Consider the following 24,696-nt stretch of genomic DNA (forward strand, 5'->3'; position numbering starts at 1 on the left):
AGGTTACAACTAAGGGATACCAGGAAAAGAACACCGAGCCCTCGTCCCGTATCTATCTAAACTAGCCGTGTAACTTTAAGTCAATCTCCCCTCTGAACCAGATATTCCTCCTATCTAAAGGGCCTTAACATCTCTTTCCAAGCCTAGCTCTAATTCTGTAAACAGGGGATCAAACAGATCTCCTTTCTTCAGAAAAGGCCCCAGACGAACCCGAAGCAGGTCCTCGAGCTGCGAGCCACCCTCCACTTGCCACTCAACGTAGTCAGCCAGAGGGACGGATGTGGCACACAGCACCGCCTTCTTTCTAAACGCCTCATCACCCTAGCCACGCACCCCGGCGCGGCGCCCCGTCCCGAGCGGTTCTCGGAAGTTTCCCACTCCTCCCCTAATCACCCTCCACGCACGCCGGATCGCGACCGGAACGTGGAGAACCAGTGGTTGTTCCTCCCCTAAAGCACAGCATAAATTTGGAGAGATGCATCTAAACTGCCTGTGGGTCCGGGCTCTTTTAGGTGAAGAGCGCACGGCGGATCGACTTCTTCGATTATCTCCGTGCCCTGGACCCGCCCCCTCCGCCTGGCGCCAGGCCGCTGAGCGCCGATCGGCTCGATGAGCGGAGGCGCTGCTGCGGCGCTGCGGCCGACGCCGGGTCCGCACCAGCTGTCTCCCCCTCCCAGCTTTTTACCTCGGCTTCCCACTCCTTCCCCCGCCCGCCCAGCACCGCCAGCCCGGGAAAGCTGCCGGGAGTTCCCCGGGAGCCTCAGGTACTGGCGCTGGCCTGTTCGCAGCGGGAGGGGCTGGTCTGAGGAGGAAGGAAACGAAGAAGACGCCCCTGCCTTGCCGCCCCCCGACGTCCTAGTCGGGCTGGTAGGCCGGCCTCGGGGATCTAGGAAGGGACCCCGGAGTGGGAAAAGGCTGGGGTCGGGGGTGCCGTGAGGAAGGAAGACGAGGGCAGGTGTGTGCGGACGGGGAGCAGTTGAGGGAGAGAAGAATTGGAATTGAGGGGTACTCTGGGGTGATGGGAAGAGAACAGTGCCATGGATGGGGAAGGTTTGTTAAGAGTGGGATGTAGTGAGGAATTCTAGGGGATACCATGGGGCAGGAAGGGCCAGCGTTAGGAGCAGATATATCGAGGGACGTCGCCTGGTGCGACAGATTGGGTGTGGGGGGTGAACGGAGCTGCCTGGAATTGTGTATTTAAAGGGCTCGGGAGAAAGAGCGCCAACCCTGCTGTGTTTATAATGACCGGAAGGTGGGGGTGAATCGTTACACTTGACAGGTTTTGCAAATAATATCTCCGGTCTGTGTCCATCCAAGTCACTTTATTTCTCTGAAACTGCATCAAGCAAGACGGCTGATGACAGACAAGGAAGACGAATCAGAAAGAGAATGGAGGCTGGGAAAAGGAGAGCCTTTGCCCAGATTCAAAGCTATTGACTAGATAACGTACTACTTAAAAAATACATACATAGACATTTAAGTATATGCTGATGTATAAGAAGCATACGGTGATGTGACTTTTTTAAGTGAATTGTATAGTGGTGGTCTATCCTCAGTGTGGAAGTACATGATGGCTGTCATATTTACATGTATACCTAGTCACAAACAGCTGAATTCACATGTCGTTTTTGTAGGAGAAATCTTAGGCAGACTATATCCTAGTCTACTTTCTGAGCATGATTTATTTCTACTAGTTGTTTGATACACATATCATCAGTTACTAATAATCATCAGTTGCAAACAACATCAAAGTTCATCAAGGTAGCTAGTTAATCTGCCTACTGCTTTGCTGATGGGCTTTCTATTTGTTGCACATGGTTTCTTGGGATTAAGAGACCTGAATATGGGGTTTGCTCATCCTTAAGACTGCAGTTTTACTGTATGTCTCATAAAGGCATTATATAAGTCTGCCTGTTGTTTGCTTTGGGATGTTGAGGTAGCCTCATTGCAGGGGTTAAAATCTAAATACAGATAATAGTTAAAAGCACAAGTTCTTCAGTAATTTGCCTTGTCATCTGTTTTTCCATGCATTCTGTTACACTTCTGCATGAATGAAGTATTCTGACATCAAAGTATGAGGAATAAAAGGGCCAGATGTATGTGACAGAAATATTGTGGAACCAAAAACTCAAGAGCTGTTACTCAGGCACAAGAGTTTGGTTTTTGTTACAAGTGAATAATTTCTGATTTGGAAGCATTTCTTATCAAAGAAAAGTGTGTCCGTTTGTTTTGACAAGCAGCTGACTTAAAACATTACTTTTATTTGGTTCGTGAAACCAGATCCTGGGATGATTATTTTTTAAGTGTATGTCATTAACCAACTAACTGATGTCTAACTGTACCTAATTTAAAGGTCTAAGTGTTTCTTCTTGTGGAAAAGGAAGCAGGACTATTGGGTTGTTACCAGGAAGTGGGTCTTTCTAGAACAGAATTCTGTAAACCTGATGGGCAACTAATTGAACAAATGATTAAAAGTGATAATGCACAGCCATTGATTAATTTAGGCCTGTATCTCTGCTGTTTCACTGAATGTAGTGACTAATGTTATTGTTATTAAACTTTAGTTTTCTCCTAGTTTCTTGGTGCCTACTTTAAAGAAGCATCATAAAGAGTAAAAGAAAATGCATGTGTATCACTCAGCACAGTGCCTAGCACATAGTAAAACATTCAGTATTTCTGAGCTATCCTGAATTGCTGGGTATTCATCTACCATCTAGTCAAAAATACTGAAAATTCTTTATTTGCATAGAAGAACTTTTTCTCAAAAAAAAATTTTAGTATGTTGCATACACAAGCATTTTCCTGGAAAGTCACAATGCGTATTAGCATATAACAGGATGTGAGTCATTCTGTAGCGAAGAAAACTAGCTTTGTTTAATCCAGTTGTTTTGATAGAAAAAAAATTGAGTTTCTCCTATTCTCTTTCAACACAGACCCCCAAAAGATTTCTCCTCACAAGCAAGCAGGCAATTCTGCAGCAGATTCTCCAGCTGGGTGTCCTCTAATTCAATTCTGATACCGTATACCTAGAGATAGCATCAGATCCTGCAGGTTGAGGGCTTAATCCTACAAGATTCCCCCCACTTCAGGTGCCAATCACAAGTTCCAGGTTGTTTTACCTGTGCTTCCAACTGACTGGCTGTAAATCAGAGTTCCCACAATCCCTTCCTTGTGTTCAATTTATTTGCTAGAGTGGCTCACAGAATTAAGAGAAACACTTTGTTTACTGGTTTATTATAAAGGATAGAGATCAACAGCCAGATGGAAGAGGTGCATAGGGCAAGGGGTACACAGCTTCTGTGCCCTCTCCAGGTGTGCCACCGTCCAGGAACCCTCTAGTTGTTCAGCTTTCGGGAAGCTCTCTGAACCCTGTCCTTTTTGGGTTTTATGGAGTCTTCCTTAGTAGGCATGATTGATTACATCATTGGCCATTGGAAATCAGTTCAACCTTGAGCCCCCCTCCCCTCCCGAGAAGCTAGGGGGTGGGGCTGAAAAGTCCCAGTCTTCTAATCATGCCTAGGTTTTTCTGTGACCAGCCTCCATCTGGAATCTGTCTGGGGGCTAAGCTACCAGTCATCTTATTAGATACACAAGACACATCACTGCAGCGATTCCAAGGATATGTCAGGAAATGGGTATTAAGACCAAATGTGTACATTTTATAAATCAAGATATCACACCAGTACTTACCAAACTTACCCCTTTTCATGGAGTACCAATGGGACATTATAGTTTGCAGAATATTTTTGCATGTATTATCCAATTTGACCATTCCAACTCTGCAGAAGCCTGAAAATCACTATTTTACACCCGAGGAAACTGAATCATTGCTTAAGCAACCAACTAAAAGTGAGAGAAATAGGCATGTTCTCCTGTCTTCTGACTCCAACTTTAAATTGTAAAGCATTTAATGTCTCAGTGAGATGTCCTCCCTCTACTCTCTGCTCTTTCATTTTATAAAAATCTTAAATCACTCATATCCTACACATGTTCTCTTAGGGCAATTATATCCATTTTCTCATAATTTTACCTATTTCTTAGGTGTTGAGGTCTAGCACAGAGGCCCCAGTCACTGGAGTGGAACAAGTGAAAGGGCAGGAATTGAAGTCAGAAAAATGAAGGAGTCCCTGTCATACAGGGTTTCATGTACACTGTTTTAAGTACATTAGCTTATGCCCCAAAGTCTCAAATCTGATGAAATTTATTTTCTCTTTAAGGTGGTGACTGTCCTGTTGAGAAGCAAAAGATACTTCACAAGTAGAAAATATGCCTCCCAAGTTTAAGCGCCACCTCAATGATGATGATGTCACGGGTTCTGTGAAAAGTGAAAGGGTAAGTTCAGAATCTTAAGCTTTAAAAACAAAAGATTCAAAATATGTTTTCATTCCCTTTGTAAATAATAGAAAAAAAACCATCCGGGCGTGGTTGCTCATGCCTGCAATCACAGCACTTGGGACGCTGAAGCAGAATAGCTTGAGCCCAGAAGTTCAAGACCATCTTGGACAACCTAGGGAGACCCTGTCTCTATAAATAATTTTTAAAGAATTAGTGGGGCATGGTAGCACATGCCTATGGTTCCAGCTATTCAAGAGGCTAAGGCAGGAGGATCACCTGAGCCTGGGAGATGAAGGCTGTGGTGAACGGTGATCTGCACTCCAACCTGAGCAACAGAGCAAGACCGTGTCTCAAAAATTAATTAATTAATAATAACAGAAAAATCAAAAGCTTATGACTATATTCTAATCCTAATTGTTTTCTTCATAGCAAATGTATTTAAAAACATGTTACTTAGATTAGTGACAACTGAATTCTACTTCCATTATTGATCAAATCATTATTCTCATAGCTTGTTTCTAGTGTTTGAAAGGGAGTTTTATACAAATATACAATATCTTATTCAGAACTTTGAATGTATTTGGAATTTTTCAGATTTTAGAAAGTTAAGAACATATTATGTAACAGCATTTTTGGGGCCTGGACCAGTGCCTCCAAAAATATTAATATTTCTCAGTGAAGTCTATATTTAGTTATATCTAACTAACTATGTAAATAAAGTGTGTAAATAAACTAGCTAACATCAGTTCAGGTCAAATTTTCTTCCAAAACTTTTTGATTTTCAGAAGCTTTTAGATTTTGGAATTGCAAATAAAGGTCTCCAGACCTGTAATTATCTTATGTTCCAGAGTATCTTTTATATAATGCTTCAATTTCTCATTTATTCCAGAACATTCTATGCAAATATATATAAATCTAGAAATTATGCCACATTTAAAAGACAACATTTTATATGAATGTTGCAGGCAGATTACTTTTAGAATAAGTACTCAATACATATTTATTGGGGGAAATAATTCACATTCTTATTTTTTTAATGCACCATTCTGAAGCCCTCCTTCCTTTCCTTCTTGTCTTGATTCATTTAACAAATATGTATTGACCACCTACTATGTGCTAGGCACTGGGCTAAAAATTGGAAGACATAGTCTGTGCCCTTGCAAAGCTTTTAGTCTGCTTTGTTTTACATGCTCTTTTTGGACAACCTCAGAACTTCATATTATCCACTCTGTCCACCATCTTATGACTTTAGTCATAAGTTTCGTTTAGTGCAACACAGGAAACATTTTCTTCCCCTTATTCTAGCCCTTTGTACAGCTTTTGGGGTTTTGTATGCTTCTGATGGTTTGTTTTTATTTTTTGAGACCAGGGTCTCGCTCTGTCATTGAGGCTGAAGTGCAGTGGTGCAGTCACAGCTCACTGCAGCCTCCACCTTTTGGGCTCAAGCTATCCTCCCACCCCAGCCTCCTGAGTAGCAAGGACTACAGGTGCATGATATCATGCCCAACTAGTTTTTGTTTTTCTCGTAGAGATGGGGTTTTGCTGTGTTGCCCAGGCTGGTCTCAAATTCCTGAGCTCAAGTGATCCACCTGCCTTGGCCTCCCAAAGTGCTGGGATTACAGACATTTGACACTGCACTCGGCCTGTTTTGTTTTGTTTTTTAATGGGGAAATAGAATCCACCAATAGACTAATTGCTAGCAAGCTTTTACTAATAAACTTTAAGGAGTCACCAATGATTTCCATGTTGCCAAATCCAATTATTCCTTCTTTGCCATAATTTCAACTGCTTACCAGCATTTGGTGCAGTTTCAACAATTTTGGTCACCTATCTTTTCCTCCATGCCATGGTGAAACTCTTAGTGTCTGCTTGAGCTAGTTCCCCATGCAAGGAATTGAGAAATGCCTTGAGGAAATATACCAAGTCTGGGTGAACTGGGAAGGCTCTGGCCGAGAGAAGGCAGAGGATGATCAGGGATTGAGAAATCATTCAGGGATAATCCAGGGTCTCTTTCTTTATTATTATTATTATTATTATTATTATTATTATTATTATACTTTAAGTTTTAGGGTACATGTGCACCATGTGCAGGTTAGTTACATATGTATACATGTGCCATGCTGGTGTGCTGCACCTATTAATTCGTCATTTAGTATTAGGTATATCTCCTAATGCTATCCCTCCCCCCTCCCCCCACCCCACAACAGTCCCCAGAGTGTAATGTTCTCCTTCCTGTGTCCATGTGTTCTCATTGTTCAATTCCCATCTATGAGTGAGAACATGTGGTGTTTGGTTTTTTTGTCCTTGTGATAGTTTACTGAGAATGATGATATCTTTCAAGATAAACCTCCAAGAAAAAGTGATTCAGAAAATTTGATATACCTGTGCTGGAATTCCATACACTGAAGATTTACTCACGCCTGTAATCCCAACACTTTGGGAGGCCGAGGCAGGCAGATCACTTGAGGTCAGGAGTTCAAGACCAGTCTGGCCAACATAGTGAAACCCCATCTCTAGCAGACGTACAAAAATTAGCCAGGTGCGGTGGTGCAAACCTGTAATCCCAGCTACCTGGGAGGCTGAGGCAGAAGAATCGCTTGAATCTGGGAGGCAGAAGTTGCAGTGAGTCGAGATTGTGCCATTGCACTCCAGCTTGGGCAACAGAGTGAAATTCCATCTCAAAAAGAAAAAAAAAAGCATGTCTTTACAAAGCAGAAGGTTTGGAGAAATACTAAACCCGTTCAGAGAATAAATGTCAATTTGTTAAAGTAAATGATACCAATTGTGAACCTATAAAGGAACCCAATGTAAAACAACACAGACTTGATGTGCATCCAGTAAAAGCTGACTGAAAGCTCCTGATGAATATTCAGTGATCAGCATACACAAAGCATGTTGAAATATTTTTTGAATCATCGGTTAGAAGAATCTGAGCCTCTTTCTTATTGCCCCAAGGAAATTTTTAGTCACTTACCCAGAGATGCTTGCAAAGCATTACTATCCTGGAAGATGATCAATAAATGCTGACGGTTGATTGACTGATATCTGAGATATGTCAGGTAAATACCTCAGTCCTGGACAGAGAGCCTCTAAGTCACATCTGCCTTTGTGTAAGATGAAGACTGAAGTATGGAAATGTATGTAGTAAAATCACCTCTCGGAACTTGTTTGTAATTCATACAATCTATGTCAATTTTGAAAAATGTATGTAAAGCAGAGAAGGTTGTAACCAAATTCAATATATAGTAGGCAAGAGTATATTATTTAATAATTTTTAATTAGTGCAAATCCCATTAATTTTATAGTTTTATTTTTACATGATTTTGAACTTAAACTATTTATATTTCCTAAGTACCCCTGTGTTTCTTTCTCACAATCACTGCTGAACGTAAATTTGTTGTTCACTTAATGGAATCACTGTTAAGGACATAGTCACTTGAATACGATTGCTTTTTAAAAATCAAGTCCAGGTGTGATATACTAGTATCACAGTCTCATGGCATGTTGATCATAATCCTGAGAAAATAGTGACAAAATTATTATTTGTAGATATTAAATACCAGTTTAATAATATGTGTGGAAATCAGATTAAATAGTATGTAAAGCCCACCTTAATAACAAGGTCAGGAAAAATTACTTCAAGAAAAACAATAGTAAACCTTAAATTAAAAAATAATACAAATAAATCAGCTTTATGAATACATTTTAAAATTTAAAATGTACTCTCAATAAATTCCACTGCTGAGACTGTAATTGTATCACTTTCTCCTTACATTCTTCATTGATTACTAGTATATTAGACACCAGAACTGAATAAAATTGACTGTTTAAAGAGAACTCCTTTTTGATGTTTATTATATTATGAAGTTTGATAACTGATTGGTTAGAATAATATATAAATTACTTTTAAAATCTTTTAAAAGTTTTGTTCCTCTTTCCTATTACACTTTTTTGGTAATAGCTTTATTGAGATAAAAGTCACATACCATACAATTCACCCACTTAAAGTGTACAATTCAGTGAGTTTTATTATATTCACAGAGTTGTGCAACAATTACCACAATCAATTTTAGGATATTTTCATTAGCCCAAAAAGAAATGCTGTGCCCTTTTGCAGTCATCTCCCATTTTCTTTATCCCCTCAGCCTCTAAGCAACTGCACTCCTATAGATTTGTCTATTCTGGACGTTTTCTATAAATGGAATCATATAACATATAGCCTTTTGTGACTGGCTTCTTTGACTTAGCATAATGTTTTTAAGATTCATCAATGTTGTAGTGCATATCAGTGCTTCATTCTTTTTTTTTTTTTTTTTTTTTTGAGACGGAGTCTCCCTCTGTTGCCCAGGCTGGAGTCCAATGCTGCGATCTCGGCTCACTGCAACCTCCACCTCCTGGGTTCAAGTGATTTTCCTGCCTCAGCCTCCCAAGTAGTTGGGATTACAGGCATGCACCACCACGCCCAGCTAATTTTTGTATTTTTAGTAGAGATGGGGTTCCACCATGTTGGCCAGGCTAGTCTCGAACTCCTGACCTCAGGTGATTCGCCCACCTCGGCCTCCCAAAGTGCTGGGAGATCTTCATTCCTTTTCATTGCTAAATAATATTCCCTTATATTGATATAACACATTTGGTTTGCCCATTTATCAGTTCATAGATATTTGGGTTTTTTTCTACTTTTGGCTATTTTAAATACTACTGCTATGAGCATTAGCATACAAGTTTTTGTTTGAGCATGTTTTTATTTCTCTTTGGTGTATACCTAAAGGTAGAATTGCTGAGTATTGTAGTAACTCTCTGTTCGGCCTTCTGAAGAACTGCCCAGCTGTTTTTCAAAGTGGTTGTACAATTTTTACATTCTCACCAGCAATGTATGATGATTCCAATTTCTCCACATCCTCACCAACACTTATTGTTATCTGTCTAGTGGGTATGAAATATTATCTCACTGTGTCCTATTATTCTTTTTTGACACTGTATCCCTACCACTTGTGTTTATTCAATGAATGTATGAAAAGGCATTGGTTTTCATGTGTGTTTCTCAGTGTACAATTATAGTAAACATATCTTTAGTATCATTATCCTCTAAACCAAATAAATTATTACTATTACTATTATCATTATTATTTTGAGACAGGGTCTGGCTTTGTCATCCAGGCTGGAATGCAGTGGCATGATCATGGTTCTGCAGCCTCCTCCTGGGCTCAAGCAATCCCCCCAAGTAGCCTCCAGAGTAGCTGGTACTACAGGCATACACCACCACGCCTGATTTTTTTTTTTTTCTTTTTTTTGTAGAGATGAGGTTTCACCATATTGCCCAGGCTGGTTTCGAACTCCGGGGCTCAAGTGATCCTCCCTCCTCATCTTCCCAAAGTGCCGGGATTACAGGCGTGAGCCACCATGCCTGGCCATAAACCAAATGCATTATATTATAAATGTAATGCTTGTCTGTTATTTGTTAGCTAGAATATTACTCAAGAAATATTTATTTAAAAAATGACCTAATGCATTTCCTTGAATATTAATTGGTTTTGAACATTTCATGTGGTCATTGGCCATTTCTTCTATTGGGAATTATCTATTTCTATTCTTTGTTTTTCTATAATGTCTCTTTTTCTTACTAGTTTGTCAAAGCTTTTTATATAATACAGACATCAGGTCTTTTGTCTTAAAGGATACTGCAGATGTTTTTTCCCAGTCTGTTGCTTGTTTTTTAACCTTGTTTTTGATGTCTTATGTTCAAGTTTTAAATTTTTATATAATCAAATATGTTAATCTTTTTCTTTCAGACTTCTGGAGTTGTGTGTTGTTTAGGAATGACTTACCCATCTTAAGAGTTAACTATTTATTTTATATATTTTCAATCTTTGTGATTTCATAACAAAATATATCTAAGGTCCCATTTTCCTTTAAGTACTGCTGTGGCCATACTCTGTAGATTTTGACCTGTGATCTTCCCAGTGTCTTTCATTTCAAAATAGTCTAATCACCTTTATTTACATTTTAACATAAAAGTTCATGAGAAGAGTGTTTTTGTTTTTTGTGAGGTTTTTTGCTACAGGGTCTCCTTTTGTCACCCAGGTTGGAGTGCAGTGACATGATCATAGCTCACTCTAACCTCAAATTCCTGGGCTCAAAAGATCCTCCCATCTCAGCCTACTGAATAGCTAGGACTACAGGCATGAGCCACCATGCCTGGCTAATTTTTTTTTTTTTTTTTTTCATAGAGACATGGTCTTGCTATGTTGCCCATGCTGGGCTTAAACTCCTGGACTCAAGCGATCCCCCCACTTTGGCCTCCCAAAGTGCTGGGATTACAGGTGTGAGCCACTGCACCCAGCTGAGAAGAGTATTTTAAAACTTCCTTTTTCCATCGCATTATGGTCAGAGAATATGACTTGTGTAATTTCTATTTTTTGGAATTTATTAAATATCCTTTATGGCTTACCCATAAAGGAAAATAAAATAAAATTTGCTGTTTAGTTTCAAAGTTCTAGATTTTTTTTTTGTGTTTGGCTTCTCCATCTCTGAAGGGTATGTTAAATCCTCCCTATGATTTTGATGTAACTGTTTCTCATAATTTGCGCAGCTTTTGTTTTAGATACTTTAAGCTATATTATTAGGTATTTAAATATTCGTTGCTATTAAATCTTCTTGATGGATTGTATATTTTATTATTGTAAAATCATCTTATTTGATTGTTTAATACTTTGTCCTAAAATTCCTCTTTATATTGCTAACTGTAACATTCTTTTTGTTAGAATTTGCTGATATTTCTTTTCTATCCCTGCTTTTCCCCATCCTTTATTTGGTATTTGTTTTAGGTGAATTTCTTGCAAACAGATATTGCCTAGGATTTTTTTGAACCCTAATCACATATAGTTTTTGTTATTAAATAGGGACATTCAAACCAGTCACATTTATTGTGAATAACTAATACACTTGGACTTTTTCTGTGCCAGCCATCTAGTCCTGCAGCAATGAATGCTCTTCACCCTGATCTTTGGCTGGCTCTTTGTTATTTGGATCTCAGCTTAAATTTCACCTCTTCAGAGTGATTTTTTATGACAGCCTAATCTCATGTAGTCACCCCATCACTTTCTGTCCCATCACTGTTTTAATTCTCTGCATAGCATTTGTCGCAATCCTGTTTTTGTTTTTTTTTTATTATACTTTAAGTTTTAGGGTACATGTGCACAACGTGCAGGTTAGTTACATATGCATACATGTGCCATGTTGGTGTGCTGCACCCATTAACTCGTCATTTAACATTAGGTATATCTCCTAATGCTATCCCTCCCCCTTCCCACCCCACAACAGGCCCCGGTGTGTGATGTTTCCCTTCCTGTGTCCATGTGTTCTCATTGTTCAATTGCAATCCTGTTTTTCTGTGAGAGCTCAGAATTTGTTTTGTTCAAAACCGGTGCTTAGTACTTAGAACAGTGCACATAGAAGCACGTAAAAGATACCCAAAAATACTTGTTAAATGAATATTGAATACATCCTTCTTTTTTTTTTTTTTTTTTTGTATTTTTAGTACAGACAGAGTTTCACCATGTTAGCCAGGATGGTCTTGATCTCCTGACCTCGTGATCCACCCGCCTGGGCCTCCCAAAGTGCTGGGATTACAGGCGTGAGCCACTGTGCCCGGCCAAATACATCCTTCTTTCATTTTTTTACTCTTTAGTATATGTCATATATTACACATAGATATAGTGATATTCATTGTATTTCTTATATTTTCCTTTTCCCTTATGCTTTTTCTTATGGTAGATTCCCTTATGCCTTCCCTTATGCTAGATTGATTATTTTTACTCATCTCCCTCCTTGCCCCCAGAACCACCATATCTAAACCACAGTTTAGATACTTTACTCCCTTTCCCCCTCCTTCCCTCTCTTTTGTTACTAACTTTATATTTTAATGGTAGTGTTAATCTGTGTTCTCTGTTAACATATCAAAAACTAAGCCCCTTCCATTGTTTTACTTTTTAATTCTAGTCTTGTTCCCCCTTCCTCCATTCCACTCCTCATCAAGATGAGCATATTGGCAATGCTTTCACTTCTTCACTTTACTCTCCCACTCCCAGCTTCTGGGCTTTGTTGGAAAAGTTTTAGATTGTTTTTAAGCTTTTCTATATAATATGTATTTTTTTCAAAAGCTTTAACTTATTGTTTACAGTCACATTATCATCAGCTATTTAGATTTGACCACACATTGTATTAGATTCATTGATTGTATCATCCATCTCAGTCTTAAGGTCTTTGTTTTGATTTCATTTTCTTTTTGGCTGGTGTAATTCCTTGAGGAATTTCCTCAGAAAAAGTACATGGGTAGTATATTAGTTTCCCATTGCTACTACTACAAATTACCACACACTTAAAACAACACAAATTTATTGTCTTATGGTTCTGGTGACCAGAAGTCTAAAATGAGCTTATAGGGCTAAAATCAAGGTGCCAGTAGGGCTGTGTTCTTTCTGGAGGCTTTAGGGAAGAAACTGTTTTCTTGCTTTTCCTAGCTCCTAGAGGCTGTTTACCTTTTTAGGCTCATGCCCCTTCCTGTGTCTTCAAAACCATTAGTGTAATGTCTGTCTGTCTCTGTCTGTCTCTCTCTCTCTCCCCCTCTCTGCATTGGGCCCATATGAATAATTCATAATGATCTTTTCTTCTCAAGATCCGTAATCACATCTGCAAAGTCCCTTTTACCATGCAAGGTAACACATTCACAGGTTTTGGTGACTGTATTAGCCAGGCGTGGTGGCATGCGCCTGTAGTCCCAGCTACTTGGGAGGCTAAGGCAGGAGAATCACTTGAACCCAGGAGGTGGAGGTTGCAGTGAGCCGAGATTGCGCCACTGCACTCCAGCCTGTGCGACAGAGCAAGACTCCATCTCAAACCAAACAAAATAAAACAAAAAAACAGGTTTTTGTGATTAGGAAATGAACATCTTTGGGGAGCTATTATTCTGCCTATAGCAAGTGGTACAGTTTGAGCATCCCTAATCTGAAAATCCAAAATGCTCCCAAATCTGAAACTTTTTAAGTACCAGCATGATGCCACAATGGAAAATTCCACACCTGACCTCATGTGATGGGTTGCAGTCAAAACGCAGTCAAAACTTTGTTTCATGCACAAAAGTATTAAAAAATATTGTGTGAAATTACCCTTAGGCCATGTATATAAGCTGTATTTGAAATTCAAGGTCTTTATGAAGCATAATGAATTTTGTGTTGAGACTTCGGTCCCATCCCCAAGGTATTTCCTTATATATATGCAAGTATTCTAAAATCCAAAATTTGAAATACTTCTGGTCCCAAGCATTTAGGATAAGGGATTCTTAACTTGTATACTATTTGAGTTGTTGTGTGTCTGAAAAGGTCTGGGTTTTGCTCTTCTTTAGTCACCTTTTGGACTTTATACCCACCCCTTTTGGGGAGAAGGTGAGACTGTCCTCATTTTAAGGAAAATTGTTGTATGTTATAAAAGTCTAAGGTTGCTTTTGTTTGGAAGTTCAAATTTGTTTAGGGGGCAGTTTGTGGGTAGAGTAGCTAAAAAGTAGAACATGCCCATTTTTAAGCCCTTGTCCTCAGCTCCAAACTCCCTCTATACTCTTTTCTGATGCTGCAATTGGAATCCACAAACTGTATTTCTTCTTTCCACCTGGTTCCCTAAGTTCTGCCAATAGACAGACACTGGCAGTCAGAAGGAAGGAGACGGGACTTGCTCCCTCCTGACTACCTGCAGTTCCTCACTCCCATACCAGCTTCAGTGACCTTTCTACCTTTTTTAGTCAGTTATAGGATTCTATAATTATGAGCATTTTCTTTGCAAAGTCTATAAATGTTGTCCCACATCTTTTAGCTTCCAGTCAAGGATATGTAATTACTTTTCCCTCTTTATGGACACTTGGAGTTAAGAAATTTCACTAGTATAGGACTTATTTCATTACTCCTCTGTGACATTTTATAAGCCCTCTGAATCTGAAAACTCAAGTCTTTTTCTTTTTTTGACAGAGAAATCTTTTGGAAGATGATTCAGATGAAGAAGAGGACTTTTTTCTGTAAGTTTTTTTTACAGCTTTATTAGGGTGTAATTGACATACAATACATGCATATATCTAAAATATACTGTATACATTTTGACAGACGTGCAGTAGTCTCCCTTATATTTGAGAGATACCTTCCAAGGTCCCCCAGTGGATATGTGAAAACACAGAGAGTAGCAAAACATATATATATATTTTTTTTTCCTATACATACATACCTATCATAAAGTTTAATTTATAAATTAGGCACTGTAAGAGATTAACAGCAATAGCTAATAATAGAACACTTATAACAATATAGTATAATAAAACTTTGGTGAATATGGTCTCTCCCTGTCTCTCTCTTGAAATATCATACTATACTCACCCTTCTTCTTGTGATGATATAATATAATAAAATGCCTAGATGATGAGATGAAGTGAGGTGAAGGATATACACATTGTGACATAACGTTAGATACTATTGACCTCTGATGATATGTCAGAAGGAGAATCATCTATTTCAGGTGACCTTGGATCATGAAGCCAAGAAGATGTTGATAACTAAAGGGATGGGTAGTATATACAATGTGGATACGCAGGACAAAGGGGTGATTCACATTTCAGGTGGGACAAAGCGGGGCAATGTGAGGTTTCATCATGCTACTCAGAATGGTGCACAATTTAAAACTTATGAATTGTTTATTTCTGGAATTTTCCATTTAATATTTTCGGACTGCAGTTGACCATGGGTAACTGAAACTGTGGAAAGCAAAACCATGGGTGAGAGAGAGCTTACTGTACCATATACCTGTGACATCATCACCAAAATCAAATAATGAACCATCTGTCACCCTGCAAGTTTCCTTATAACCCTTGATAATCCATTGGTCTCCCAGTCCCTAGGCAACCAGTGCTCTGCTTTCTGTCACTGTAGTTTGTATTTCTAAAATTTTTTATAAATGAAATCATGCAATATGCCCCCTTTTTAAAACCTGGCTTTATTCAGCATGGTTTTTGAGATTCATCCATGTGTTAATAGTTGGGTTTTTTAATTTTCTGAGTAGTAGTCCATTGTATGATGCTGCAGTTCGTTTATGCATTCACTTGTGTGTGTGGATTTTTGGGTTGTTTCTACTTTTTGGCTTTTACATATAAAGCTGTTATAAACATTTGTGTGCAGGTTTTTGTGTGGATATATGCTATTATTTCCTTGGAAATAAAAATACCTAGGAGTAGAATGGCTGGTGTAAGTTTACAATTGTTTTCCAAAGTGGTTGCACCATTTTATATTGTCACCAGCATTGTATGAGAATTCCAGTTGCTCCATATCCTCATCAACACTACATATGGTCAGTCTTTTTCAGCCTCTTTCGTTCTAGCCATTCTAGTGGATGTGTAGTGGTATCTTGTTGTGGTTTTAATTTGCATTTCCTTAATGACATATGATGTTGAACATCTATTAGTGTGCTTATTTTTCATCCTCATACCTTCTTTGGTGAAGTATGTGTTCAAATCTTGCCCATTTGAAAATTTTTCTCATTGAGTTGTGTTTTTTTTTGCTTTTTTTTTTGTTTTTGAGACAAGGTATTACTCTTGCCCAGGTTGGTAGAGTGTCCTGGCTCAGTCTTGGCTCACCACAGCTTCAAACTCCTAGGCTCAAATGATCTTCTCGCCTCAGCCTACCAAGTAGCTGGGACTATGGGTGTGTGCCATCACACCCAACTAATTATTATATTTATTTATATTTTGCAGAGATGAGGTCTCACTTTGTTTCCCAGGCTGGTCTCAAACTCCTGGCCTCAACTGATCCTCCCACCTCAGCCTCCCAAAGTGCTGGGATTACAGGGAAGAGCCACTGTGCCTGGCCAAGAGTTTTTATATATTCAAGATACAAGTTTTCTGTCAGATATGTGTTCTGTAAATATTAACTACAAATCTATAACTTAACCCTTTCATTTTGTAATAGTATCTTTTGAAGATTAAAATTTTGATTTTGATGGCATCAGTTTATTGAATTTTTTTTCCTATTGTTTTTGCTATTTTTTTCATATATAAGAAATCTTTCCCAAACTCAAGGTCACTAAGATTTTTACCTGTACTTTCTTCTAGGAGTTTTATAGTTTTGACTTTTACATTTAGGCCTACAATCCCTTTTAAGTTAATTTTTGTATATATTTGAGGTAAGGATGAAACTAGGGGAATATGGCCATCCAACTGTTTCCTTGTAATTTCATAAAAAGATCATCTTGGGGGAGGAGCCAAGATGGCCGAATAGGAACAGCTCCGGTCTACAGCTCCCAGCGTGAGCGACACAGAAGACGGGTGATTTCTGCATTTCCATCTGATGTACCAGGTTCATCTCACTAGGGAGTGCCAGACAGTGGGCGCAGGACAGTAGGTGCAGCACACCGTGCACCAGCCGAAGCAGGGCGAGGCATTGCCTCACTCGGGAAGCACAAGGGGTCAGGGAGTTCCCTTTCCAGGGGTGACAGACGGCACCTGGAAAATCGGGCCACTCCCACCCGAATACTGTGCTTTTCTGACGGGCTTAGGAAACAGCGCACCAGGAGATTATAGCCTGCACCTGGCTCGGAGGGTCCTACACCCACGGAGTCTCGCTGATTGCTAGCACAGCAGTCTGATATCAAACAGCAAGGCGGCAGCGAGACTGGGGGAGGGGCGCCTGCCATTGCCCAGGCTTGCTTAGGTAAACAAAGCAGCCAGGAAGCCCAAACTGGGTGGAGCCCACCACAGCTCAAGGAGGCCTGCCTGCCTCTGTAGGCTCCACCTCTGGGGGCAGGGCACAGACAGACAAAAAGACAGCAGTAACCTCTGCAGACTTAAACGTCCCTGTCTGACAGCTTTGAGGAGAGCAGTGGTTCTCGCAGCACGCAGCTGGAGATCTGAGAATGGGCAGACTGCCTCCTCAAGTGGGTCCCTGACCCCAGACCCCGGAGCAGCCTAACTGGGAGGCACCCCCCAGTAGGGGCAGACTGACACCTCACATGGCCGGGTACTCCTCTGAGACAAAACTTCCAGAGGAACGATCAGACAGCAGCATTCGCAGATCACGAAATTCCGTGGTTCTGCAGACACCGCTGCTGATACCCAGGCAAACAGGGTCTGGAGTGGACCTCTAGCAAACTCCAACTGACCTGAAGCGGAGGGTCCTGTCTGTTAGAAGGAAACTAACAAACAGAAAGAACATCCACACCAAAAACCCATCTGTATATTACCATCATCAAAGACCAAAAGTAGATAAAACCACAAAGATGGGGAAAAAACAGAGCAGAAAAACTGGAAACTCTAAAAAGCAGAGTGCCTCTCCTCCTCCAAAAGAATGCAGTTCCTCACCAGCAATGGAACAAAGCTGGACGGAGAATGACTTTGACGAGTTGAGAGAAGAAGGCTTCAGATGATCAAACTACTCCGAGCTACAGGAGGAAATTCAAACCAAAGGCAAAGAAGTTGAAAACTTTGAAAAAACTTTAGACGAATGTATAACTAGAATAACCAATACAGAGAAGTGCTTAAAGGAGCTGATGGAGCTGAAAGCCAAGGCTCAAGAACTACGTGAAGAATGCAGAAGCCTCAGGAGCTGATGCGATCAACTGGAAGAAAGGGTATCAGTGATGGAAGATGAAATAAATGAAATGAAGCGAGAAGGGAAGTTTAGAGAAAAAAGAATAAAAAGAAATGAACAAAACCTCCAAGAAATATGGGACTATGTGAAAAGACCAAATCTGCGTCTGAATGGTGTACCTGAAAGTGACAGGGAGAATGGAACCAAGTTGGAAAACACTCTGCAGGATATTATCCAGGAGAACTTCCCCAATCTAGCAAGGCAGGCCAACATTCAGATTCAGGAAATACAGAGAACGCCACAAAGATACTCCTCGAGAAGAGCAACTCCAAGACACATAATTGTCAGATTCACCAAAGTTGAAATGAAGGAAAAAATGTTAAGGGCAGCCAGAGAGAAAGCTCGGGTTACCCACAAAGGGAAGCCCATCAGACTAACAGCGGATCTCTCAGCAGAAACTCTACAAGCCAGAAGAGAGTGGGGGCCAATATTCAACATTCTTAAAGAAAAGAATTTTCAACCCAGAATTTCATATCCAGCCAAACTAAGCTTCATAAGTGAAGGAGAAATAAAATACAGAGAAGCAAATGTTGAGAGATTTTGTCACCACCAGGCCTGCCCTAAAAGAGCTCCTGAAGGAAGCACTAAACATGGAAAGGCACAACCGGTACCAGCCACTGCAAAATCATGCCAAAATATAAAGACCATCGAGACTAGGAAGAAACTGCATCAACTAACGAGCAAAATAACCAGCTAACATCATAATGACAGGATCAAATTCACACATAACAATATTAACTTTAAATGTAAATGGACTAAATGCTCCAATTAAAAGACACAGACTGGCAAATTGGATAAAGAGTCAAGACCCATCAGTGTGCTGTATTCAGGAAACCCATCCCACGTGCAGAGACACACATAGGCTCAAAATAAAAGGATGGAGGAAGATCTACCAAGCAAATGGAAAACAAAAAAAGGCAGGGGTTGCAATCCTAGTCTCTGATAAAACAGACTTTAAACCAACAAAGATCAAAAGAGACAAAGAAGGCCATTACATAATGGTAAAGGGATCAATTCAACAAGAAGAGCTAACTATCCTAAATATATATGCACCCAATACAGGAGCACCCAGATTCATAAAGCAAGTCCTGAGTGACCTACAAAGAGACTTAGACTCCCACACAATAATAATGGGAGACTTTAACACCCCACTGTCAGCATTAGATAGATCAACAAGAGAGAAAGTTAAAAAGGATACCCAGGAATTGAACTCAGCTCTGCACCAAGCCGACCTAATAGACATCTACAGAACTCTCCACCCCAAATCAAGAGAATATACATGTTTTTCAGCACCACACCACACCTATTCCAGAATTGACCACATAGTTGGAAGTAAAGCTCTCCTCAGCAAATGTAAAAGAACAGAAATTATAACAAACTGTCTGTCAGACCAGAGTGCAATCAAGCTAGAACTCAGGATTAAGAAACTCACTGAAAACCGCTCAACTACATGGAAACTGAACAACCTGCTCCTGAATGACTACTGGGTACATAACGAAATGAAGGCAGAAATAAAGATGTTCTTTGAAACCAACGAGAACAAAGACACAACATACCAGAATCTCTGGGACACATTCAAAGCAGTGTGTAGAGGGAAATTTATAGCACTAGATGCCCACAAGAGAAAGCAGGAAAGATCCAAAATTGACACCCTAACATCGCAACTAAAAGAACTAGAAAAGCAAGAGCAAACACATTCAAAAGCTAGCAGAAGGCAAGAAATAACTAAAATCAGAGCAGAATTGAAGGAAATAGAGACACAAAAAACCCTTCAAAAAATTAATGAATCCAGGAGCTGGTTTGTTGAAAGGATCAACAAAATTGATAGACTGCTAGCAAGACTAATAAAGGAAAAAAGAGAGAAGAATCAAATAGACGCAGTAAAAAATGATAAAGGGGATATCACCACTGATCCCACAGAAAATCAAACTACCATCAGGGAATACTACAGACACCTCTACGCAAATAAACTAGAAAATCTAGAAGAAATGGATAAATTCCTCGACACATACACTCTCTCAAGACTAAACCAGGAAGAAGTTGAATCTCTGAATAGACCAATAACAGGATCTGAAATTGTGGCAATAATCAATACCTTACCAACCAAAAAGAGTCCAGGACCAGATGGATTCACAGCCGAATTCTACCAGAGGTACAAGGAGGAACTGGTACCATTCCTTCTGAAACTATTCCAATCAATAGAAAAAGAGGGAATCCTTCCTAACTCATTTTATGAGGCCAGCATCATCCTGATACCAAAGCCGGGCAGACACACAACCAAAAAAGAGAATTTTAGACCAATATCCTTGATGAACATTGATGCAAAAATCCTCAATAAAATACTGGCAAACCGAATCCAGCAGCACATCAAAAAGCTTATCCACTATGATCAAGTGGGTTTCATCCCTGGGATGCAAGGCTGGTTCAATATACGCAAATCAATAAATGTAATCCAGCATATAAACAGAACCAAAGACAAAAACCACATGATTATCTCAATAGATGCAGAAAAGGCCTTTGACAAAATTCAACAACACTTCATGCTAAAAACTCTCAATAAATTAGGTATTGATGGGACGTAAGTCAAAATAATAAGAGCTACCTATGACAAACCCACAGCCAATATCATACTGAATGGGCAAAAACTGGAAGCATTCCCTTTGAAAACTGGCACAAGACAGGGATGCCCTCTCTCACCACTCCTATTCAACATAGTGCTGGAAGTTCTGGCCAGGGCAATTAGGCAGGAGAAGGAAATAAAGGGTATTCAATTAGGAAAAGAGGAAGTCAAATTGTCCCTGTTTGCAGATGACATGATTGTATATCTAGAAAACCCCATTGTCTCAGCCCAAAATCTCCTTAAGCTGATAAGCAACTTCAGCAAAGTCTCAGGTTACAAAATCAATGTACAAAAATCAAAAGCATTCTTATACACCAATAACAAACAGAAAGCCAAATCATGAGTGAACTCCCATTCACAATTGCTTCAAAGAGAATAAAATACTTAGGAATCCAACTTACAAGGGATGTGAAGGACCTCTTCAGGGAGAACTACAAACCACTGCTCAATGAAATAAAAGAGGATACAAACAAATGGAAGAACATTCCATGCTCATGGGTAGGAAGAATCAATGTCGTGAAAATGGCCATACTACCCAAGGTAATTTATAGATTCAATGCCATCCCCATCAAGCTACCAATGACTTTCTTCACAGAATTGGAAAAAACTACTTTAAAGTTCATATGGAACCAAAAAGGAGCCCGCATTGCCAAGTCAATCCTAAGCCAAAAGAACAAAGCTGGAGGCGTCACGCTACCTGACTGCAAACTATACTACAAGGCTACAGTAACCAAAACAGCATGGTACTGGTACCAAAACAGAGACATGGATCAATGGAACGGAACAGAGCCCTCAGAAATAACGCCGCATATCTACAACTATCTGATGTTTGACAAACCTGAGAAAAACAAGAAATAGGGAAAGGATTCCCTGTTTAATAAATGGTGCTGGGAAAACTGGCTAGCCATATGTAGGAAGCTGAAACTGGATCCCTTCCTTACACCTTATACAAAAATTAATTCAAGATGGATTAAAGACTTAAACGTTAGACCTAAAACCATAAAAACCCTAGAAGAAAACCTAGGCATTACCATTCAGGACATAGGCATGGGCAAGGACTTCATGTCTAAAACACCAAAAGCAATGGCAACAAAAGCCAAAATTGACAAATGGGATCTAATTAAACTCAAGAGCTTCTGCACAGCAAAAGAAACTACCATCAGAGTGAACAGGCAACCTACAAAATGGGAGAAAATTTTTGCAACCTACTCATCTGACAAAGGGCTAATATCCAGAATCTACAATGAACTCCAACAAATTTACAAGAAAAAAACAAACAACCCCATCAAAAAGTGGGCAAAGGATATGAACAGACACTTCTCAAAAGAAGACATTTATGCAGCCAAAAGACACATGAAAAAATGCTCATCATCACTGGCCATCAGAGAAATGCAAATCAAAATCACGATGAGATACCATCTCACACCAGTTAGAATGGCAATCATTAAAAAGTCGGGAAACAACAGGTGCTGGAGAGGATGTGGAGAAATAGGAACACTTTTACTCGGTTGGTGGAACTGTAAACTAGTTCAACCATTGTGGAAGTCAGTGTGGCGATTCCTCAGGGATCTAGAACTAGAAATACCATTTGACCCAGCCATCCCATTACTGGGTATATACCCAAAGGAGTATAAATCATGCTGCTATAAAGACACATGCACACGTATGTTTATTGTGGCACTATTCACAATAGCAAAGACTTGGAACCAACCCAAATGTCCAACAATGATAGACTGGATTAAGAACATGTGGCACATATACACCATGGAATACTATGCAGCCATAAAAAATGATGAGTTCATGTCCTTTGTAGGGACATGGATGAAATTGAAAATCATCATTCTCAGTAAACTATCGCAAGGACAAAAAACCAAACAGCACATGTTCTCACTCATAGATGGGAATTGAACAATGAGAACACATGGACACAGGAAGGGGAACATCACACTCTGGGACTGTTGTGGGGTGGGGGGAGGGGGGAGGGATAGCATTAGGAGATATACCTAATGCTAAATGATGAGTTAATGGGTGCAGCACACCAGCATGGCACATATATACATATGTAACTAACCTGCACATTGTGCACATGTACCCTAAAACTTAAAGTATTAAAAAAAAAAAAAAAGAAAGATCATCCTTTTCCCACTGAATTACCTTGGTATCTCATGAAAAATTAGTTGACCTGATCAATCCTTTGTAGTTATGATTAGAAAGAGCTCTCAGACAGGTCTAGGTTTATATTTGGCAAGTCAGGAAGGACAACATTGTTGTGGGAGTTTTCTCTGGGGATTGATATAGAGGGATATATGCCTGAGAGGAAACATTTACCTCTTACCTTGTTAAAATATTGTGACTTGGCTGGGCGCAGTGGCTCATGCCTGTAATCCCACCTCTTTGGGAGGCTGAGGTGGGCAGATCACAAGGTCAGGAGTTCAAGACCAGCCTGGCCAACATAGTGAAACCCCGTCTGCACTAAAAATACAAAAATTAGCCAGGCATGGTGGCACGTGCCTGTAGACCCAGCTACTTGGGAGACTGAGGCAGGAGAATCGCTTGAACCCAGGAGTTGGAGGTTGCAGTGAACCAAGATTGTACCACTGCACTCCAGCTTGGGCAATAGAGTGATGCTTTGTCTCAAAAAAAAAAAAAAATTGTGACTTTTTTTGGTTGAGGCTGGGTTTTTTCCAAGTGAAAACATTTTATAAAAATTAACGGAAACCTGGCCAGGCACAGTGGCTCACGCCTGTAATCCCAGCACTTTGGGAGACCGAGGCAGGTGGATCACCTGAGGTCAGGAGTTCGAGACCAGCCTGGCCAACACAGTGAAATGTCTCTGCTAAAAATACAAAAATTAGCCAGTCCTGGTGGTGTGCATCTGTAATCCGAGCAACTTAGGGGGCTAAGGCAGGAGAATCGCTTGAACCTGGGAGGCAGAGGTTGCAGTGAGCCAAGATCGCGCCACTGCATTCTAGCCTGGGCGACAGAGAAAGACTCCATCTAAAAAAAAAAAAAAAATTAATGGAAACCCAAGAAGCAGTGAAGAAAGAGCTTACAGGATAGATAGCAGCAAATCCAGTAACAGAAAATAGTATCATTTTTGGCAGAATGTCAGATAATGTGGGGAGATAATTTTCTATGGGTGACAAGATTTCTATAGAGTCACAGAGCAAATTGCCTACAATGCTACTTGTGGTGAAAAGCCTTAGACTAGAGCAATAGCTACCCCTCAAAAAGGAACTCAGTTTTTTAAATTGTTTGCTGATTGATTGATTGACTGAGACAGGGTCTCATTATGTTGGCCAGGATGGTCTTGAACTCCTGACCTCAAGTGATTCTCCTGCCTCAGTTCCCCTACCAGAGTAGCTAGAATTAATAGCACAAGCCTCTACACCCAGGAACTCAATATTGAATACATAAATGGAATTTATTCAGCCTTAAAAAGTTTGGAAGGAAATTCTGACATATGCTAAAACATGGATGAACCTTGAAGACTTTATGGTAAGTAAAAGAAGCCAGTCATAAAAGGAAAAATATTGCATGATTCCACTTATATGAGGTACCTAGAGTAGTCAATTTCATAGAAACACAGAATGGTGTTTGCCAGGGCCTTTGAGGAAAAGGGAATGACAAGTTAGGGGACAGAGTTTCAGTTTTGCAAGATGAAAAAGTTCTGGAGATGAATGGTGATGATAGTTCATTAAGTGAATTACTTAATGCCCCAGAACTGTATGCTTAAAAACGGTTAAAATAGTAAATATATGTTATATATATTTACCACAATAAAAATTTATTGACCATATATGTGTGGCTCTATTTCTGGACTCTATATATCTTTCTTACATCAATACCATAGTAATCACTATGCTGAGTACTACAACTTTATAGTAAGTTGTGAGGTAGTGTAGTGTATATCCTTCAACTTTGCACTGCCTTTTCAAAGTTCTTTTGGCTATTGGAGGCTCTAAGCATTTTCATATACATTTTAGAATCATCTTGTCAGTTTCCAGCAAGCCTGCTGGAATTTTGGTTGAGATTATATTGAACCTATAGATGAATTTGGGGATAATTAAC

General features: G+C 39.8%; 1 protein-coding gene across 6 annotated transcripts in view; it reads left to right on the plus strand.

The window, feature by feature from the left end:
• Window positions 1-66: 66 nt before the first annotated feature.
• Window positions 67-24,696, plus strand: part of VAMP4 (vesicle associated membrane protein 4) — a 49,296-nt gene continuing 24,666 nt past the window's right edge. For 2 of the 6 annotated variants that reach the window (XR_008492814.2, XM_054442782.2), the window contains exons 1-3: window positions 153-764; window positions 4,218-4,332; window positions 14,349-14,395. Coding sequence is in view for 4 of the 6 variants with exons in the window: in XM_054442782.2 (XP_054298757.1) it covers window positions 4,267-4,332; window positions 14,349-14,395 (113 nt within the window). In the remaining 2 variants the exon portion in view is untranslated. Of the gene's footprint in view, window positions 956-4,217; window positions 4,333-14,348; window positions 14,396-24,696 lie in introns of all 6 variants that reach the window. The other 4 variants (XM_063648710.1, XR_008492815.2, XM_063648724.1 and 1 more) reach the window with 4 other exon arrangements.

This window comes from Pongo pygmaeus, chromosome 1 (assembly GCF_028885625.2).
Source record: "Pongo pygmaeus isolate AG05252 chromosome 1, NHGRI_mPonPyg2-v2.0_pri, whole genome shotgun sequence".
Lineage (NCBI taxonomy): Eukaryota > Metazoa > Chordata > Mammalia > Primates > Hominidae > Pongo > Pongo pygmaeus.